Consider the following 18,951-nt stretch of genomic DNA (forward strand, 5'->3'; position numbering starts at 1 on the left):
TATCCAGGTGTCTCCCTTAAATAAGAAAAAGTAGCTACTCCACCTGAACCCCCTGCGCATCGAAAACCCCTTTGTCTCCTAGTTCTTTTATTTATTCCTGCCCACTACTTTTTTTTCCTTTGTTTTCGTTTCTTATTTTTCATGTCTTTCGTGTTCAAATACATCCTTTCTATTTGAGCCGGTTTCGTCTTAAGCAGACGCGGCAGAAAACCGCCCCTTCGACGTCATATCCCCCGCGCAAGTTCGACATGTTCTCCCCTGAAGCTGTGGTGTCTCGCTGAGAGATGCACCGGTTATTCAAATATATTGGGTCTATTTTCGCCAGGCATTGACTAAAATATCTCTCTGGCCCAGGGTCACGTCATTGACGCACATCGCAACAAAGTTCGGAGTCGATGAAAACCCGTCATTCCACCTCGATTAATGTGCGCGTCTATGTGAACCGTGAAGATGAGCGTACACTCGCTTGATTATGCGCATCAAGGTGCTCCACGAGCTGATATCGATGTTGAGGCGGGTCGCCTGTCGGTCAGCTCCCAAGTCTCTCCAACAGGAAAAGAGAGAGAGGAAACTTCGTCTCCCGCTTTCACCACAGCAGCACGAGTGAACTCCACCGAGACGACAAAACGCCGAGCCAGACGCAATACTGCCCGCTCATACCACCCCGAAGGCTTCGCGCAAGATCCCAATTGGCAACCAGGAACCGAACCCGGCATTGACCCAACCAAGCCGCTACCGCCATACACGTCAGAGTGGGCGTCCAACATACCCGCGGACCTACAACGACGCTGCCAGATTACAGTGGTGGATTTCTCACAGCATGAAATGCGACAGTATGAGCTGGACAATGACACACTGGAGCAATTCTTGGAGCGCGAGAGAGAGCCCTGGGTGCAATGCCGGTGGATCAATGTCAATGGGCTGAGCTGGGATGTGATTAAGATTCTTGGAAATCATAAGAGATTGCATCGACTTGCAATTGAGGATGTTGTCCATACCACTAACCGCACGAAAGCAGATTGGTACTCGGACCATGCCTTCGTCGTACTGACATTGCAAAAGTTGATGAAGATACAAGAAGAAGACTCCTCTGATTCGGAAGATGAGGAGGCAACTTCTTCCATCAGTCGATGGAAGTCAGGAGACCGAAAAAGCTCTGTGGTCAGTGACAAGAGCTCGATTTCATTGAAGCGACCCACGAAGTGGGAATGTTATCATAGCGGCGTTGAAGGACATTTTCCGATTCAGATCATCCACTAGACAGGAGCACAAGGATAAGGCGACGTATGGATCGAGCGTTCGTCCTGGCCCTGGACAAACTTCAAAACAGAACTCCCATTTTGGAAATGTTGGGACCACCACAGAAACGACTGCCAGGAGTCTTCAACGATTTCGCGGTGGTCCCAATGAAGATCGAATTGAGTTTATGGAACGCCATGCTGCACTTTCTGCCAAAGGACTATGCGTCACTTTAGAACAAGTCTCGATCTTCTTGCATGCCGATAATACGGTTACATCCTTTTTTGAAACGAGCGCGGATGACATTGAGGCGCCGATCGTTAGGCGCCTCACGTCGCCTGAGACTATCCTTCGACAGTCGTGCGATGCCAGTATGCTTTTGCAGGCCATTCTCGATGCCGTGATTGATCTTGCTATTCCAGTCACGATGGCATATCAAGATGCCATCGGAGACCTCGAGCTGGATGTCCTGACTGATCCAGACATTGAACAGTCAAAGTCTTTGTATATATTGACATCTGAGATTGCTGTTCTGCGGAACTCCATGCAGCCTATGGTGGCTGTGATTAATGCTCTCCGTGATCACCGGTCTGAGCCTGTCGGCATACCAGGCTTCGGTGTCTTGCGGAATCCGCTTAGCCCAAGTGTGACTCCTGGGGAACCTGTTGATCCCCGCCTACATGTCGGGACTGTAACGCCAAATCTGAAGAGTATTGGAGGCACAACTGTTACGATCAGCTCTATGTGCCATACATATTTGGGCGATGCCCTAGATCATTGCATTACCATCGTCGAAGGATATGATCAGATGCGGCGCAACGCCGATAACATGATTGACCTCATCTTCAATACTATTGGTACGTTCAATTTCTTTGAAGCTCACGAAGAGACCAAACTAATATGCTGCATAGGTGCCTACCAAAACGAAAGTATGAAACAGCTTACTCTTGTGACTTGTCTTTATCTTCCTATGACATTCTTGACAGTATGTATGGCTTGAATCTACTGGGGAAATTTCTCTAACGGTTTTAGGGTTATTTCGGGATGAACTTCACACATTTCGGGGCAATCGAAAACAATGATGGGTATGTCTTTCGACTCTTCCTTCAGGAATCCTTGCTGACCCGAGTAGATATTTCTGGAAGATCGCAGTACCGTTCGTCTGCGCTACGATTCTGCTCCTGATGTAAGTTTTGATATTCCTGTCGAGAACATCCGGGACTAATTTACATCTTTAGGCGCGACAAAATCCAGCGCTACGCTGTTATGCTCGCTCAGCGACGTTTGATTGTCAGCTCACGGAAGCAGAGACGAGAGAGGAAGAAGAAATAGGTCTTGAACATCCTACAGCTCAGTGTCCCTATTATTGTACCAAAATGTTGCCGCGTACGGGTGTTTTGGCTTGGGGCTTTCATTATTCGTATACATTCTATTACTTGCAGACCTGGTCAGGTCTTGTATTTGTACATCTCACTTCCATGGATGGGTTGGGGGATCAGTGGTCGACTTCACATCATGACAACCGTTTATATATTCCTAATGTACAACTAAGTCACCACGGGTCTTAATCCCGAAGTATATCAGACACATATTATACACGACCTACATGCCATCAGTCCAGAGATTTCCGTCGATAGGCCGAGTAAGCCTTCCACGGAAGTCTCCAGTCTGACCGAAGCAAATTCGGGCTGAAAACATCGAAGTCTTGCTTCTCAAGGCGATCCAACCACATGCGCGCGCCGACCGCCGGAAGGAAAACGCCAAATGCCCGGTTGACTTCATCGAGAGGTGACTCGCTGCTCCGAGCACCGGGAACATCATATTCATGGCCCTCTTCGCCCTCATGCTCAAAGTCATGACCGACATCCTCTCCGGCGCGGAGGTTGCTCAACATCTGCTGCACAGTAATCAAATGATCGCTTGCTCGCGTCGCAACCGTAAAGACTGCATCCCTGAGACCCTCGGCCTGGGCTCCATACCGGAGTACATCCTCTTCCTTAACACCGGCCTGAGCCATAACATCTAGAGGCAACATAACGGCTCCCTGCTTCGCACCCCCTCCTATCATGGAACTCGCAGCCCCGCCAGCAGGTGCCTGAGCAGGCGGCGCAGGGAACGCAACAAACGGCAGTCCACGCAACACGGCCGCGATCCCCACTGCCTTTCCGATATGAGACGCAACATGGTCTGCAGTTACCGATGCCATGGGCAATGCCGACAGGGTGAGATACATGAGCGTCGAGTATGTATTCTCGGCGTAGGACTCGAGTGCGGCAATATTTGGGTATGGGTCGTTTGTTAGAGTTTGCTCCCGCGAGTTAATTAAACGAGTCAGCCAGCCCTTACTTATCCGGGCGCGGCCCTGCGTGCGCTCATGGAGTTCGGAGATGGCAGATGCAAGCAAGATGGCGACGGGCTCTTTTGGTGGCGTGCCGGCAAGGATCCTCGTTACCGAGTCGCGCCAGAATTGGAGCCGCATCAGTCCGATTGTGGGAGAGGAGGTTGTGTCGGGAATCATGGAAAGGGAGACATTTAGTGCGCGCAGCGCAATATAGAAGGATTGCGCATGTCGCGGGATGAAGGTGCTCAGTGTGTAGGAGGGACGGTCATATTTTCTGTGGGAGGCGGAATATGTTAGCTTTCGGAATTGCTTCCATTGTCGGGGCTTCAATAGGCTCGGAGGGCCATAAGAACGGTGTTTCATACGAGAGAAGAGCAACGCAGTATTGGTGAGCGCCTTGGACTTCTTCTGCGGTAATGGTGGAGGGTGCGGCAATAGACTGTGTCCGGCTGAAGTGGCGTTTTTGTGATTGGAAGCTCCGTAGATAGAATCTGCAGGCTCTACTTGCCTGGCATGGCCTAGCTGTCCCGAGAAAAGACATGTTCGAAGTGAAGTTGACAGGCTCTGGGGAGAAAGATTTGATGTAATCGGGGCAAAGGCATTGGCCGGCCAATCTTTGTCAGCGATACCTGGACACCAGCAGGTAGGCTCGTTGGAAATGAAAGAAATATATTAGAAAGATTATAGTAGATTACAACAAAGAGGATAAACTAAAGAAATACAAACAATGAGGATTTAAATGTCTTGAAAAGCGCAGATATCAAAATCCAATTTACAACATTTTCCCTTCAGGGCTGACGTCGATCCACCTGACTTCGCGTTTCTCGGCGCGTCTCCCCGACTTTACCTTTTTTCCATCTTCATCACGAAGCTCGATGGTACAGCCAATATGAGCGAGGATGTAGAGCAACGCCCAGCAAAGAGGCAGCGTTTCTTCACTGACAGTCCATCCTCGCCTTTGCCCTCCAAACCGGAAGATACAGACGCGTCCTTGCCTCATTGCCTGGAACACGAGTATCGTACGGATCATGCCGCCACACTCGAGCCTCCGTCACTTGACCGCATGCCAAAAAGCCATCCTAGCTTGGAAAATGAACCATATCCGCAGCCTACACGAGTTCGAATGACGGAAAGCCTACGGTTACCTAGTGTCGACGCTGCGCCTATCCCCTCTCCACATCAGAATGGAGTAGGCCAACGAATCGAGGAGGAAGTGACTATAAATACAACCACAACAAACACAATCCCAGATGGCTTCGATGTCGCCCTTTTCACCAGCATCGTGGGAGAGCAACTACCTGCCGATTCAATCAAAATCATTCAATCAGCTGCTTCCAATGATCTTGAGCGAGCTGTGAACATATACTTTGATGGGTCATGGAAGAAGCCTGTGCCGATGAATGGCAGCGCCCCCGCCAAAAGCCGGAAGCCTGCTCTTCCAGTACAGCCTAGCCTTGAAACGCCAGTTGAAAGTGAATCGGTACTGCGACATCAGCCACCAGCAAGGTATGTTGGCGCATTTGGTGTGGGAGGGTGGGCAACAAGAAGTGGCTTGGGTTTTCTCAAGCATGGAGACCCCGTCATCATTGAACGCGCACGCTCACAGCCAACTGTGAAACGCGGCCGAGGAGGCAAATCATTTATCAATCACAAAAGTGATGTTCTAACTCGGTTCACAAACGCCTCGGGGCAAGAAGTCGGGAGACTGCCACATGAGACTGCTGAATGGGTTTCTACGCTGATCGATCAGAAAATATGTCGGTTTGAAGGAGTCTGTGTGTTTGTGCCCGACAGGGTGCGAGTCAACGATACCATATATTTACAACTCCGAGTCTACCTGCGAAAGGAAGCCTTTCAAAGTGGGGCGCTCGCTGCTTTGAACACTGATGACAACAGGTCCACTGGACTGTTTGAAGAGAAGGAGAGCACTGAGGAGAAGAATTTGCGACTACGCCAAGTCGGACTAGTGAAATTATTTCACGAAATCAATCTTCATCCTTCCTCGACCAACCCAACTACGGAAAAGCACAAAAGGGATGGTATTCTGCGCGCCGCTGAAATTGCAGAACAATATGACACAAAGAAGGAAAAAGACAAACCAAAATCAAACAATGATCCCAACGAGTCATCAGGCGAGGACGACAGCGAAGAACTGGAAGAAGATCAGCTCGATACGCTGTACCAAAAAGCTCAGTCATTCGATTTCAACATGCCAGCGGCAGATCCAGCACCTAGTTTCACCCTTGATCTGCGCAAGTACCAGCAACAGGCCCTTCACTGGATGTTGGCAAAAGAGAAAGACTCAAAGCAAACTCGAGAGAAGTCAATGCATCCATTGTGGGAAGAATACACTTGGCCCAGAAAGGATGTTGACGACAAAGATTTACCACAAGTTAAAAACATTGACCATTTTTATGTCAACCCGTATTCGGGAGACCTCAGTGTTGACTTTCCTGCTCAAGAGCAACACTGCCGAGGCGGAATCCTGGCTGATGAAATGGGTCTGGGGAAAACTATTGAGATGCTCAGTCTGGTTCATTCGCACAGAGTCGAGCCTGATCCACATGTTTCGAATGGTCTCAGCTCAGTGAATGACCTTGCTAGGATGCCGAACTCTTCCGGGGTGGTGCCTGCACCATATACTACTCTGGTTGTGGCACCTACATCTTTAATCTCTCAATGGGAAAGCGAGGCACTCAAAGCCGGAACGCTGAGAGTCCTTGTTTATTATGGGTCGGACAAGGCTGTCAACTTGAGAGATCTATGCTGCGAATCCAAATATGTAACAGCTCCACAGGTGGTTGTCACCAGTTATGGTGTGGTATTGTCGGAATTTCGCCAGTTTGCTCTCCAGTCTGCTCTAGGACCCAGTGCAAATGGGGGTCTATTCTCTGTGGAATTCTTCCGAGTAATTCTTGATGAGGCCCATGTGATCAAGAACCGCCGTTCTAAGTCTGCTAAATCATGCTATGAGTTAAAAGCTGCCCATCGGTGGGCACTGACTGGCACACCCATTGTCAATCGCCTTGAGGACCTCTTCAGTCTGGTGCGTTTCCTAAGAGTGGAGCCATGGAGCAATTTCTCCTTCTGGAAAACTTTCATTACAGTGCCCTTCGAATCTAAAGAATACGTGCGGGCTCTGAACGTCGTGCAAAGTGTACTGGAGCCTCTCGTTCTTCGGCGGACCAAATCGATGAAAACCCCAGAGGGCCAGCCATTAGTTCCCTTGCCCAAAAAGACAATCACTATTGAGGAAGTGGAGCTACCGAAACAAGAACGAGAGATTTACGACTGCATATTTACTCGGGCGAAACGAACTTACAACGACAATGTCGTGGCTGGCACACTGTTACAGTCTTACAGCACGATCTTTGCTCAAATTCTCCGTCTTCGTCAGACCTGCTGCCACCCTATAATGACACGCAACAAAGCCATCGTTGCGGAAGAAGAGAGTGCGGCAGTAGCGGCTGATGCAGCGAATGAGTTTAAAGATGATATGGATCTTCAAGAATTGATCAACCAGTTCACCACAGAGAATGAGAACGCCGACTCTCAAGATACCTCCGGAACAATGGTTAAGTTCACCACCCATGCTCTTCGGCAGATCCAAACCGAGTCCAGCGGCGAGTGCCCTATCTGTTGTGAGGAGCCTATGGTCGATCCTGCGGTAACAGCGTGCTGGCACAGTGCGTGTAAGAAATGCCTCGAAGACTTCTTGCAACATCAAATGAACAAGGGCGTTGAGGCACGGTGCTTCAACTGCCGTGCACCAGTGAATGCAAAGAATACATTTGAAGTAGTACGGCATCTGTCCTCGAACTCGATTTCTTTCGGAGACGACACTGTGAGCAGCACGCCGCCAACCAGCTCTCAACCACCCCCACGAATCTCTCTCCGTCGCATATACCCTCTCTCTCCTTCTGCCCACACATCAGCCAAGATTCACGCCCTTATTGCCCACCTCGGACGCATCCCTCCAAACACCAAATCCGTTGTCTTCTCCCAATTCACCTCCTTCCTGGACCTGATCGGCCCACAACTCTCTCGAGTCGGAATCTCGCATGTCCGCCTCGATGGCTCAATGCCGCAGAAGGCCCGTGCCGCTGTTCTGGCTGAGTTTACGAAAGCAGAGAGCTTTACCGACGATGACATCGTCGATATTGAAGATGATACCCCAGGGAGAAGCGTGCCTGTAAAGACTAGCGCCCCCTCGCCCTCAACACCAGCCCCTACAGTCCTACTCATCTCGCTGCGTGCCGGCGGCGTAGGCCTCAACTTAACAAGCGCAAGCAATGTCTTCATAATGGATCCGTGGTGGAGTTTCGCAATCGAGGCGCAAGCCATCGACCGCGTCCATCGAATGGGTCAGACACGCGATGTCAATGTGACGCGATTCGTGGTCAAGGATTCCATAGAAGGCCGCATGCTGCGCGTGCAAGAGCGTAAAATGAACATTGCTGGCTCGCTTGGGTTGAAGATCGGCGGCGATGATGGTGATGCTGATAAGGGGAAGGAGAGACTCGAAGAGTTGAAAATGTTGTTCGAATGATTGTTTCTATGGCTTAATGGTTGGTTGCTTCTGTTTACACTTGGAATACCCTGCCTCCGCGCGTGGATGATAGAGATTGGATTTGGGTCAAATGCAAGATACCATGTATTTCCAAATTATAGTCCTGGAAATTTTCTTCGTTGTCAATATTCAAAACGAACAGTCCGAATGATTCAAGTGCAATTGGATATCAATACACTTAAAGATAAGGCGTGCCAAATAAACAAGCCCGCAGGATATAGATATCAAAAACGAGCCAACTTCAGGAAGACATCGGAGGCTCCGTCACAAGCACAGCTGCTGTCAGATTCAATCTAGACAAAGACGCTGTCTCTACTTGCTCGAGTGATGGAGATGCCTCTTAACGCTCTCCTTCACCTTCGAGATCCTCCCACTCTTCTCTCTACCAGGAGAAATAGGCTCAAACCCGTTGCTAGAAGGGGAACCATTGCTCTTCCCGCTAGATTCACTTGGAGAGCCTACAACAAAACGTCAGACCGACCTAAAACCAATATGGTCAAATATATACGACGGCGAGAGTGCACCGGAAATGGGAAGCATACCGTTCTCACTATCTTCATCCCTACCTGCATACTTCTTGGCCCTATAATCCTTCTCAAAGTCCTCAGCAGCCCTTGGGGCACCCTGCGGGCCCTGGAGCGCCTCTTTGCTCACGTCCTGGGGACGTGCTAGGCGGGGAGTTTCGCTGCTCTCGCCACCTTCAGCTTGCGAGGTGCTGCGCTGTTCTTGTTCGGAGGTGTTGTCATTGCTTCCACTGGCTGTGGTAGGGTCGCCGGAGATGGGTAGAGCGGGGGTGATACTGGTACAGGCACTAATGGATGTTGGGGGGCGTGGAGTAGTGATGCTAGTAATCTCCGTTTCTTGGGACTTTGAATGCCTCTTCTTTAGCATGGACCCCAGGGCTGCCGTGTTGACGTCTGATTGGATTGCGCCGGGTTGCTCTGCGGGGTGAGGCGTCAGATATGTTGGACATTTAGGCTTTTTTAGAGCCGTATATAGCAATGTGGCAATCCTAGATATTGATATTCTTAAGTACTTACCATCGCGGTTGCCGCCATCGTAGGGATCTGTGGCCTGTCCTTTGCCTTGCACGCCGGAGATGGGCTCTTCGCCGTGTTGTTGGGCCTGAGGGGAGCCATTCTCGCCCCAAATCACATTTGAAGCTGCGCTGACGTATCTGTTGACAGTCTCCATGGTTGTATTGTTGTGGTGCAGTTCAGGTAGTCGAATGGATATAGAAGGTGCGAGTCTGATATAGAGGATAATAAGACGGTAGACGAGGTATATTGGACAAGGGAGGATAATAATAATAAAGTGAGATACTGTGTATTCGTTTGTATGGCTCGAAATTTAAGTGGCGAGCGGATTGAATTCGTGGGAGCTCTGGACAAGTCAAGATTTAAGAACCCACAGGCTGAAGCTGCCTTGTTCAATACGTCAGTGGTGCTGGGCCATGGTGGCTTGCATAAGGATTGCCGATCTTTCATAGGGTCCAATTTGATTCCATCCGTGGACTGATTCCTCAATGGCTTGCGAATGATAATCCAGTGATATAAATTGGACTATCGAATCGAGAGAGCGGCGATCCTCTGGGCCTATGTCATAGTATGACGTCAAGCAATATCTGTCATGTGACCTCATACTGCAGCAAGTCAAAGAGCAACAACGAATACAAATAGATGCAAAGGTATGGAGTAATAATAGAAGTAATATAATTCTAGTCAATTGACCATTATATTAGCAGAGTAGACATAAGCACAGTCCGGACAACAACAGGGAGTCAATGTCTAACGCTTAGCAAGGTAAAAAAAACCAAGTGTGAAGGAACAAAGAAAGATGAACAAAGAAACTCCCTGCAACGGTAAGGCAAAAAGAAATCTAATCATGAGGTATCGTAGGTGTAGGTGTCGAAGCTCCCTCCTTTAAATTTGGGTTCAATGGTTGTGCTGGGTCATAACCGATGCTCTTGACGATTCCCAGTCCTTTCGTCTTGCCCTCACGGAAAAGGACACGGTCCCCGGGAGCTAAGAATTCAGGACGCTGTACAAATCTGAACGCGACTAGTGCTCGATCTCCAGTGCGAATGAAAGGGCGATCAATGCCAATGACTGAACATGTCTGACTGACTGCCCCGACATGAAGCATGGCCTGGTATTTGGGCTTGATGGTAGTTGCATGGGAAAGGATCAGGACTATTTCCATTAGCAGGTGGTCATTCAAGCCGGAATTGGCGACTTACCCTCCGCAACGAATTCCCGATACACCTTTGGAGGCTCATCTAGCTTTTTCAATACCACCATACCCTTACGCACTTCCTTGCGGCGGACGCGCTTCAGGGCGAAAGAACCAGACTGGCCGGCAAAGCAAGCATTCACCTGGATACGCTTGCGCTCAATGGACTTGATTACTGTGGTTGTGAACTGGCCGAGTGAGTCCGGCCCCACAATGACCGAGTCTCCGGCATGAATGACACCGGACTTGACCACACCCGAGACAACTGTACCCACATGAGGAACAGAGAACGTGTCATTGATCAGGAACTCGAAGGCTCCGGCAGCGTCGTATTGCCCGCGGTGGGGCAGAATGTTTAGGAAGGTCCGTACTAGGTCGAGGTTCTCTCCTGTAACATTGGACACCTGGAAGATAGGACATATCCGCTGGCTGACGAACTGTGTGGCTGTATTGATGGTCTCCTCCATATCCTTGACGAATATTGGAATCTTGCGCGCCCCAGGCGATTTGAGGATCTTGGTCAGCTGGGACAAGGTCTCCTGCAGAATATGGGGCGGGCAAATGTCAATCTTAGTGACAATGACCATGACAGGCACATTGAGGGCTAAAGCAATACCCAGATGCTCCTTGCTCATTCCGATGAGACCGTTGTTGGCAGCAACCATCAGCAAACAGTAGTTGGGGCTGCTGCTCAGCATACCGAATACAGTAGTGCGCAGATACCGCTCGTGACCTGCCAAGTCGGAGAAGGAGATGACCTTAGCAGAGCGCTTGCCGATATCTTCCCAGGACATCTTCCGGCCCTGCGAATTGCCGACTATTTCACCTCGACTGTCGAAGCCCATGATCTCCAACCCGACGGAGCTAGTACGCCCGCTTTCGATCTCGTGCTTGTGACGGAACAGATTTACTCGCGCACGACCGCGTCCATCGTCAAGACCACCTTTCACCAGCACTCCCAGCATAGTGCTCTTTCCAGCATCGACATTCCCCACGACGGCAATCCGGAGCTCCGCCATCTCCTCGACGTTATCAGCGTGGTGGCGCACGAGGACTTTGCCCCAAGCGCCTGGTACCCTGTCATTCGTGACAGGCGATTCTTCAGGGCCTCCCACGTTGTAGGTCAGCAGTACTCGGCAGTGGGCGGGGATGGTCTCGGCAGCTTCGCGCAGACGCTGTAGCGCCGTCTTCCATTGATCGAGGTCGAAGCCCATGGATTCACCGCCATCCTCCAATCCGAGATCGAAGATGGTCTCCCCATGGCCTTCGTCAATGCGTGTTTGTAATGTCCCAGCTAGCACTTGCAGACTGTCTTCGATGGCATCGCTTGTACCGAGAAGGAGCTCCTTAAGCCTGACTGGTTGAGGGGTATCAGACAGCCCTAGTTGATCGAGAATATCGAGCTCTGCATGGTCCTCGAGATCGCGCGAAACGCTAGCGGTGGAATATCCGCTGTCGCTGGGTGCGACTTGAGCGGAGCGGTGGGCTTGCTGTTTCTCGGCATACTCGGCGAATTCACTGAGAGCCTAAGTCGGAGATCATGTAAGATGAGGGACTTATCACATCTTCCCTGGGAACACATACGACTTCACCTCGTTTTCGCTCCTCGTGGCTTAGTTTCCCGGTTGCAGGCATGGTGTGGAGTTGGTAAGTTCAACCGTGTCGACTGATGTGCCGCCTTTTGGGGTAGTGACGTTATTGGTCGGTGGATCGGATCGCCGTTACTGTTGGCGGATATGGAGTTGTATTCGAGTGATCATAGTTTTCTTTTGCTCGAACAAAAGATAGGAAGGATAACAAGGCAAATAATTAAAGGAGTATTCTGAAAGTACATGGTAGCGGGGGGGATGGGGGAGCTTTATCGATAAGTTCCAAAGAAGTAAGGTTGGAGTCACCACTTGAGTCATCGGCCTGGGCAGCCCTGCAGACGGATGGCTATATCAGCCGCATTTCAGTGACTCAATATAAATCTACTTAAGAAGAATGCCGAATCATAAGGAATACTGTGACTAACAATGGCACAGCCCGCTCAGGCTAATATCCAGCTATCTCCAACGGGACTAGTATGGATGATCATAAACCAATTTCCATGGTATCGTTACCTATCTATGTTGACTTCGTTTTGTGGTATCTTGTGTCCTTCCTAGTATCGTTCCCGTCGCCGGACGCCTTTCTCTTTTACCAAGGGCATATCAAGCCCGTCATGCTTGGGGGGAGATCAAGACGACGGAGTCTCCTAGACAGGAATCAGCAACCCACTCAAACATTGCATTTTCGCTACAACTCACCTCGCACGAAAAGCATCTCTTCTTGTTTCTTGATTGTCTGTATCCAAGGATCCAGATTAGCCCGTCCTAGTATAGATGTCCCAGATTCACATGATCCCATACCCGTAAAGTTTCCTCTTCATTCTCATCCTCTTCCACCACGTAGATTGTCTCCTCCACATCGCCGAGGACTAGGTTACAGTGACTGTCGTAGGCCTGTAAACAGATATCATGGTTAGAAATTATCCCAAATACTGCCAGACGAAGGGGGGTAGCTCACATGAAGGCGGCCCTTGAGCTCACGGTCACCGCGCAGCTTCACGAACACGGTCTCATCGAGAGAAAGACGAACGAGATCCAGGGGCTCCGAGACGGATGGACCGCCAGCATCTTCAGTATCGGCCATGGTAGAAGGGTGATTGGATTGGGTTTAAGTGCAGGTCCACACACGCAGAATCAACGAGCTTTGGGTGATACCTAATTTGGCTTAGTGTGGGCCTTGGCAAAAGAGGAGATGAGTCAGCAATTTACCCCGGGTTTTCAGGATTCCCAAGTATCCACATGGGATCTTGACAGGTACGTGGTGGACCTCGGGAGCAATTAGATATCTACATATGTATACAGGTATAATGGAATTGTTAGCCAGTATATTATAATGATACTACCAAATTTTAGGGCCTCGCCTAATCACTGCAGGGGTCTTGTGCTTATTGTGAAGCACAACCTGCATGAAGTACCCTTGTCAAAAGAGCCGGGGTCGAAGCGCACCTTCCCCTCATTTAGGCCCCTGGTCATACTGTGGTCTTTGTTTTTCTTTTGATTCTTGACACTACTTTTCTTACTGCGATTTCCTCATGCGAAGGTTCTCACTTACCGAGAAGTTCGCTTCTCGCTTTGTCTCGTCTCGGCCTGGAGACGGCATCAGCAAACCCAGACAATTTCCCCCACACCGTTGTCTCAATCACGCGAGGCAAATAACTTGTGTCGCGATATCTTCAAATACAAATATATGGGGTTCTTTTACACAAAGAACGCAACAAACTTGCTATCGCAATTCCATACGGCAATTGACTACAAGTCGACGACGGAACAGCGAACTCGCTGTTCCACGTCCTGCGGCTTTCGAAAAGGAAATTCAAATACCCCTACCGGAATGGAGCTCACCCGAAGAGGAGATATGGCATAGAACGAACTTCTTCCGAGTCATTGAAAACGGACAACCGAACCAAGTGAGGGAAGCCATGGCCGACCCACGGTCGGTAGAGCTAGTTGGATCGCTACCACAAACTGTGTTTATCGAAGCCTTCCGCCTCCTCTCTCCAGCTCATTTCGTGATACCCTACCGAGACCTCCACCATACGCTGCATGGGTGGGGCGTGTTAATGGATGGACTCAAAACATTGGAAGCGGTGTTCGATGACTTTACGAGGGACCTGCTCACAATCGTTCAGTACAGAACCGTGGCTGGGTACCCACCCCAACTAGCGGAATACACCCACCTACTCGACTGTGCTCAGGCGATGGGAAATGGCCCCCTAGTCAATGCTCTTTGGGATGGGATGAATGACAATGATGTTACTCCCGACACAGCGTGCTATAATCACTATATGGCAGCACTGGTCTGGAACCACTGTTATGTGGGAAAAGAAGCATACAATACTCGCATTACCCCTCACAGCTACAGGAAGCGGCGCATGGTAGATCCAAATCCTGGATGGCGTGGCTACGCAACGGCGTGGAACAGTGTCAAAGGAAATGTGCTGGACATATTCAGTCAAATGAGTCAGGACGGGCTTAGTGGGGATGAACAGACATACATCAATATCCTCCTCGCAGCGGCCCGAGTTGGTGCCGTGCAAGCTTCCAAGAATATCCTCAAGACTGTATGGAACGTCGATGTTGATGCCATCATGGCTGAAAGTGATGACTCGATGCTGCCACCGGTTACACCCTACGAAACTTGGTCCGGTCTGTACCCCACTGAGCGTCTTCTCTTTGCCGTGGCCCATGCCTTTGGCACGAACAACGATATGTACGCCGCCATGAGAACGGTCGACTTCATAGCCTCCTCCTACAACATCACCATTTCAGCCAAGGTCTGGTCCGAGTTGCTTGAAAGGACATTTACTCTCTCCAAAGAACACAAGCGGAGACCAGCAGAAGATGGGCGTATAGGCCAGGTCCCGAGAGACATGGTCCGCGACGTGTTTCAGATATTGACGACGGAGCCGTACAATGTTCCTGCGACTCTGCAAATGTACCGGTATATGACCCAAACCAACAAGCTAGACGGTGGCCTAGAGGCTTGCAAAACAGACATGCGTAAGGCATATGATGTTTTGAGCCAGACGAGGGCAAAAAGGAAGGAAGCGAGAGATGCCGTTATGCAGTGTTTGCAGCCAGTCTTGGATAGCATGAGACCGCCAGCGAACAATGGGAGGGAAGTGCGGGAGCAAACCAAGCACCAACGAGAGCATGGCGTGAAACCAGACCTGTCATTGTTACAGTGTCCCCTGCTCGCCGAAGCTATCAACACATACGATCTCCTCCGGCTCGAAGTCTTCCAGCAGATTTATCAAATGCAGCGCATAGCCTATTCCATGATCATCACAGATAAGTGGAACGACGTATCACCGAGAGCTTGGGAGCTTCAAGAACGGCCCAAGCTATTGGAAGAATGGAAAGACTTTCTGCCAGAGCGTAATGCGTACGAATATAGAGACGGAGAGGTTGGAACAGTCGAGTTCAAAGGCCAAACACATTCCAGGAGCCGCCATATGAGCCAGCATGGCCGTATTCATGCACGGCGAATACCAGATGAGCCGGAACTTTTTCATCCAATTGAGCCCAAGGTCCTCGATGATAGGATATTCTGGGAAATCTTGCTTCATGAGTACCCCAACCTGGACCCGTCCATTTCGCCGCTCAATCGCATCTACTCCTTCCAGGTCGAGCACTCCAAAAAATTAAAGGAGAAGCTCAAAAAGTTCCGGACATGGGTTGATTACCCGCAAGATCATCCTTTGTCGAAAGAGCATAATTCTTCCGGTGGGTTTTATGGTCGCATTCATGCCCTGGGCTTTGATGCCAGACCCCAAAATTCTATCTTCTGGCGGGATGGCAATCCTTGGTGTTGATGAGCGGGGCTTTTTCTTTTTGTATCATTTGAAGCGTTTGCACTTGACGTTGGTCTGCATGATATCCATTTGTACAATGTCATGAGCAGTACGGTTATTGTCTTTGTCTTTTCTTTTCACTAAGCTTTTTCCGTACTGAAAGACGTGTATGTCCGTTATAAACCCCCCCGAGACATAAGTTTTGTAGGTTGGATAGTAGAGATGAGTATACAAGAAGGCACATGCGCCTTGGGAAATCATATGCAGACATGAAGCGTAAGATATCAATGCAAGAAAATGGCGATCAGCCAGAACGATACAAGATCTGAGCAGTAAGCAGCCCAGGTCCGAAACTGCCTAGGTAGCCCTTCAATTCCAAATCAGGAACAAGGAAAGAACCAGTCACCTAGACCTTCTCGAGCTGAAGGTCATTGACAGTCATATATCTCCCAATAGTGATCCACCCCCACCGGAACCAAACCATCTGACTCTTATGACAGATGACCATAGCAGACTGTGCAGTCAACCACTCATTTATCGAACTAACAAACAGCAGCCGCACAGGACTAGCTCCAGCCCCCGCATCCTTCTTCCTCGAGCCCGTCAACCCAGCAACGATGTTACTCCAGACACCAAGAAACATGGTCAGCGGCGCATCAAGCACACCAGCATACTTGCGGAACACCGACGTTGTAGTCAGGGTATATAAAGTGACTGGACAGGTGAACCCCGCCTTATCCTTCATCAAAGCGCGGACGAAGTTCACGGCGCCGTGGTACAGCGAGCGGTGATTAGGATGATTACTGATGCCATGCTTGTCGAATGTAATGATGACGTCGATGGTAGCGGTAGGGGCCTTATTATGATCGACATGCTTGCCAGGCAGCTTCTTCTGCGCAGCCATTTCCGGCGCGAAAGCCGAGGCCAGCAGCGACGAGATCTGGCCCTCGTCCCAATCCTTGTCCATTCCATCCGGGAAGCGGTTCACGTCATCGACTATGAAGACATCCGACTCGCTGCGAAGTCCGAGCTGCTTTGCTGATTTCTGGAGCTCTTGCTTGCGCGTCTCGCCTAGGCCGTCTGCGTCGCCGCTGCTAAGACAGAGGATCTTTAGGTGGTTGCCAAGCTCGGGCTTGGTGAGGGATAACACGGTTGGCGCGAAGAACATGGCTTCGTCGTCTGGATGTGCGATTAGGAGGCAGATGCGCTTGTTTTCGAGGCGTGGGAAGGACCGTGTGAAGGGTGAGGAGGAGGTTGAGGAGAAGGTCCAGAATATGAAGACTGCGGTTATGGCCACCGCTAGGGCGGTCCAGTTGAATGAAGTCGACATTGCGGTGTCCAATTGGTGTGATTTGCGTGTTTGGATAAGTTCCCTGGAGACTTCGTGGAGTTCCACGCCTCTTGGTTCCGTTTCTCTGTGTTCCGAGTAGGGTCGAGGACCGACCTGGGGTGGGGACACAGGTTGTCTTGCTCAATTGTATTGTCGCTGGGACTGTGGTAATCGGGCCGAGACGGTACAATGCAGTGCTCAACTGTTATGTGGTGGGATTGTTTATCGGGTGGATCAGAGACTAAAGTCAAGACTATGGTGGGGAAATGCGAATCATCCCACTCGTGTTGATGCGAGGGTCAACTACTTCGGGAGAAAGCTAACAGCCAAGCCCATGTTGGCGCTGAAGCAATCCAAAAAAGAAAAAAGGAAAAAAAGAACACGGTGGCTTGAGCTCTCATCTAGAATAGGGGAAGCTCGAGTGATTCCTCTGGCGATCTCCCTAGAGGTCACGTGTTGGCGTTATGCCGTCAGTATTACTTTAACAACTCCTTCTCCCTGCCTCCCCTCTCTTTCTCTGGTAGTCTGGCAGTTTTGATAACACACTACATATGTAGGCACGGTTTTGGTTGGCACATTTACTGCTATCCGTGGATATTTGTACATGACGGAATAGGTGTCGTAATACAATGTAATAAACACAAGGCTAAACACCATCTTTTGCGTGGATTAGGTGGGTATATCATAAGCATAATATCTTGTCCTTCGGGATTACTATGGGGGATATGAGAGGATGTGTAAAGTGTAGAGGAAGACTATTTCGTTGAATTAAACCCCAGTAGGGAGTAATATGAAATAAGTATATTCCTACATACTCCAACCTTGATATATATAGTGCTTTCATTATACTGCAAGATAAAAGGCCGCCCCGGGCGGCCTTTTATTTTTTAACAATGCTATACAGAGTACTTCAAGGTGCTAAGCAGGGATACCCTAGATACTATACGACAGTTGATACGACGAAGTGTAATAAATAGTAGGAAAGGCCCTATCCTCGCTACGATCGGCCGCCTCGCACCCGGTTAGGGTGCCAGGCCCAGCTAGCACAGCTACCTGACTATGGGCGGCAAAGTGGAATCCAAGCAATATGAAACAACACGGTTTACAACATACGGACATTAGGCATTAACAAAATGGATTCCATGTATTCACCCATAAGTGACACAAGTGATTATCCCCCTTCCACATCACGTATGTAGATATTGAGAATCAATACTTGTGGTATTATATCAATCAAGCCAGTGTAATAATATACCAGTACCCTCTCCCTCGCTTCACCTAATTCTGAGGGCTGAGAAGATCTACATGGTGCACAAGTATCATTTGTATGAGTAGTGGTATAAGTAACAAAAAGTCAAGTGTAGCTCGTCCCTTCCCTTGGAATATGACCATCTCAATATAAATGAGTCAAGAAATGAAATAAAACCGAATCCATCAGGGCATATAAGTGATATAGTTCACTCTCACACACCCCTGTCCTTAACAACGCAAGACCTTTTAATACTCTATTCCAAGGGTTGGCTGAGGTCGTACTTTTAGGGTTTAAAAAAAAGGGGATTTAAAAAGAATGAGCGACGCAGGGATCGAACCTGCAATCTCTAGAGATTGAGTGTAACACCGAAATCTAGCGCCTTACCATTAGGCCAGCCGCCCAATTGATGTATGTATTGTACATGGAGGGGCACAAGACGTAGAATTCACTTATCTAGTTACTGGTAACTGTATCTTTGCTTGCGCAGGAGTGCTATTATATATGAACACATGTGATATGATGCCAATTCTTCACCTACTTACATACCCTACCTACTAGGTAGGTAAGTCCTGCTGTGTGTTCATTCTCCTTCTGCTAGCTTGCA

General features: G+C 49.5%; 8 protein-coding genes across 8 annotated transcripts; 3 read left to right on the forward strand and 5 right to left on the reverse strand.

Moving 5' to 3' along the window:
- Nucleotides 1-450: 450 nt before the first annotated feature.
- On the forward strand, nucleotides 451-2,571 carry N7489_000691 (putative CorA family metal ion transporter; the record flags this gene model as incomplete). Its single annotated transcript, XM_056706446.1, has 6 exons — nucleotides 451-1,165; nucleotides 1,221-2,096; nucleotides 2,151-2,224; nucleotides 2,272-2,324; nucleotides 2,372-2,425; nucleotides 2,478-2,571. 6 exons carry the CDS (start codon nucleotides 451-453, stop codon nucleotides 2,569-2,571), a joined length of 1,866 nt encoding a protein of 621 aa, XP_056570748.1.
- Nucleotides 2,572-2,851: 280 nt separating this feature from the next.
- N7489_000692 (uncharacterized protein) lies at nucleotides 2,852-4,121 on the reverse strand (the record flags this gene model as incomplete). Its single annotated transcript, XM_056706447.1, has 2 exons — nucleotides 2,852-3,854; nucleotides 3,946-4,121. The coding sequence occupies 2 exons, from the start codon at nucleotides 4,119-4,121 to the stop codon at nucleotides 2,852-2,854; spliced, it is 1,179 nt and encodes a 392-aa protein (XP_056570749.1).
- A 348-nt stretch (nucleotides 4,122-4,469) lies between these two features.
- Nucleotides 4,470-8,129, forward strand: N7489_000693 (uncharacterized protein; the record flags this gene model as incomplete). The annotated part of the gene is made up of 1 exon (XM_056706448.1): nucleotides 4,470-8,129. The coding sequence occupies one exon, from the start codon at nucleotides 4,470-4,472 to the stop codon at nucleotides 8,127-8,129; it is 3,660 nt and encodes a 1,219-aa protein (XP_056570750.1).
- A 333-nt stretch (nucleotides 8,130-8,462) lies between these two features.
- N7489_000694 (uncharacterized protein) lies at nucleotides 8,463-9,344 on the reverse strand (the record flags this gene model as incomplete). Its single annotated transcript, XM_056706449.1, has 3 exons — nucleotides 8,463-8,608; nucleotides 8,693-9,091; nucleotides 9,191-9,344. The coding sequence occupies 3 exons, from the start codon at nucleotides 9,342-9,344 to the stop codon at nucleotides 8,463-8,465; spliced, it is 699 nt and encodes a 232-aa protein (XP_056570751.1).
- A 684-nt stretch (nucleotides 9,345-10,028) lies between these two features.
- Nucleotides 10,029-12,017, reverse strand: N7489_000695 (putative GTP binding protein (GTPBP1); the record flags this gene model as incomplete). Its single annotated transcript, XM_056706450.1, has 3 exons — nucleotides 10,029-10,342; nucleotides 10,390-11,908; nucleotides 11,967-12,017. The coding sequence occupies 3 exons, from the start codon at nucleotides 12,015-12,017 to the stop codon at nucleotides 10,029-10,031; spliced, it is 1,884 nt and encodes a 627-aa protein (XP_056570752.1).
- A 566-nt stretch (nucleotides 12,018-12,583) lies between these two features.
- Nucleotides 12,584-13,055, reverse strand: N7489_000696 (U4/U6-U5 snRNP complex subunit LSM3; the record flags this gene model as incomplete). The annotated part of the gene is made up of 4 exons (XM_056706451.1): nucleotides 12,584-12,618; nucleotides 12,671-12,707; nucleotides 12,773-12,865; nucleotides 12,930-13,055. The coding sequence occupies 4 exons, from the start codon at nucleotides 13,053-13,055 to the stop codon at nucleotides 12,584-12,586; spliced, it is 291 nt and encodes a 96-aa protein (XP_056570753.1).
- Nucleotides 13,056-13,890: 835 nt separating this feature from the next.
- Nucleotides 13,891-15,786, forward strand: N7489_000697 (uncharacterized protein; the record flags this gene model as incomplete). Its single annotated transcript, XM_056706452.1, has 1 exon — nucleotides 13,891-15,786. The coding sequence occupies one exon, from the start codon at nucleotides 13,891-13,893 to the stop codon at nucleotides 15,784-15,786; it is 1,896 nt and encodes a 631-aa protein (XP_056570754.1).
- A 385-nt stretch (nucleotides 15,787-16,171) lies between these two features.
- Nucleotides 16,172-17,095, reverse strand: N7489_000698 (PIG-L family deacetylase; the record flags this gene model as incomplete). The annotated part of the gene is made up of 1 exon (XM_056706453.1): nucleotides 16,172-17,095. One exon carries the CDS (start codon nucleotides 17,093-17,095, stop codon nucleotides 16,172-16,174), a length of 924 nt encoding a protein of 307 aa, XP_056570755.1.
- Nucleotides 17,096-18,951: the final 1,856 nt, after the last annotated feature.

Source organism: Penicillium chrysogenum, assembly GCF_028827035.1.
Source record: "Penicillium chrysogenum strain IBT 35668 chromosome Unknown utg000001l_segment0_segment0, whole genome shotgun sequence".
In the NCBI taxonomy this organism is placed as follows: Eukaryota; Fungi; Ascomycota; class Eurotiomycetes; order Eurotiales; family Aspergillaceae; genus Penicillium; species Penicillium chrysogenum.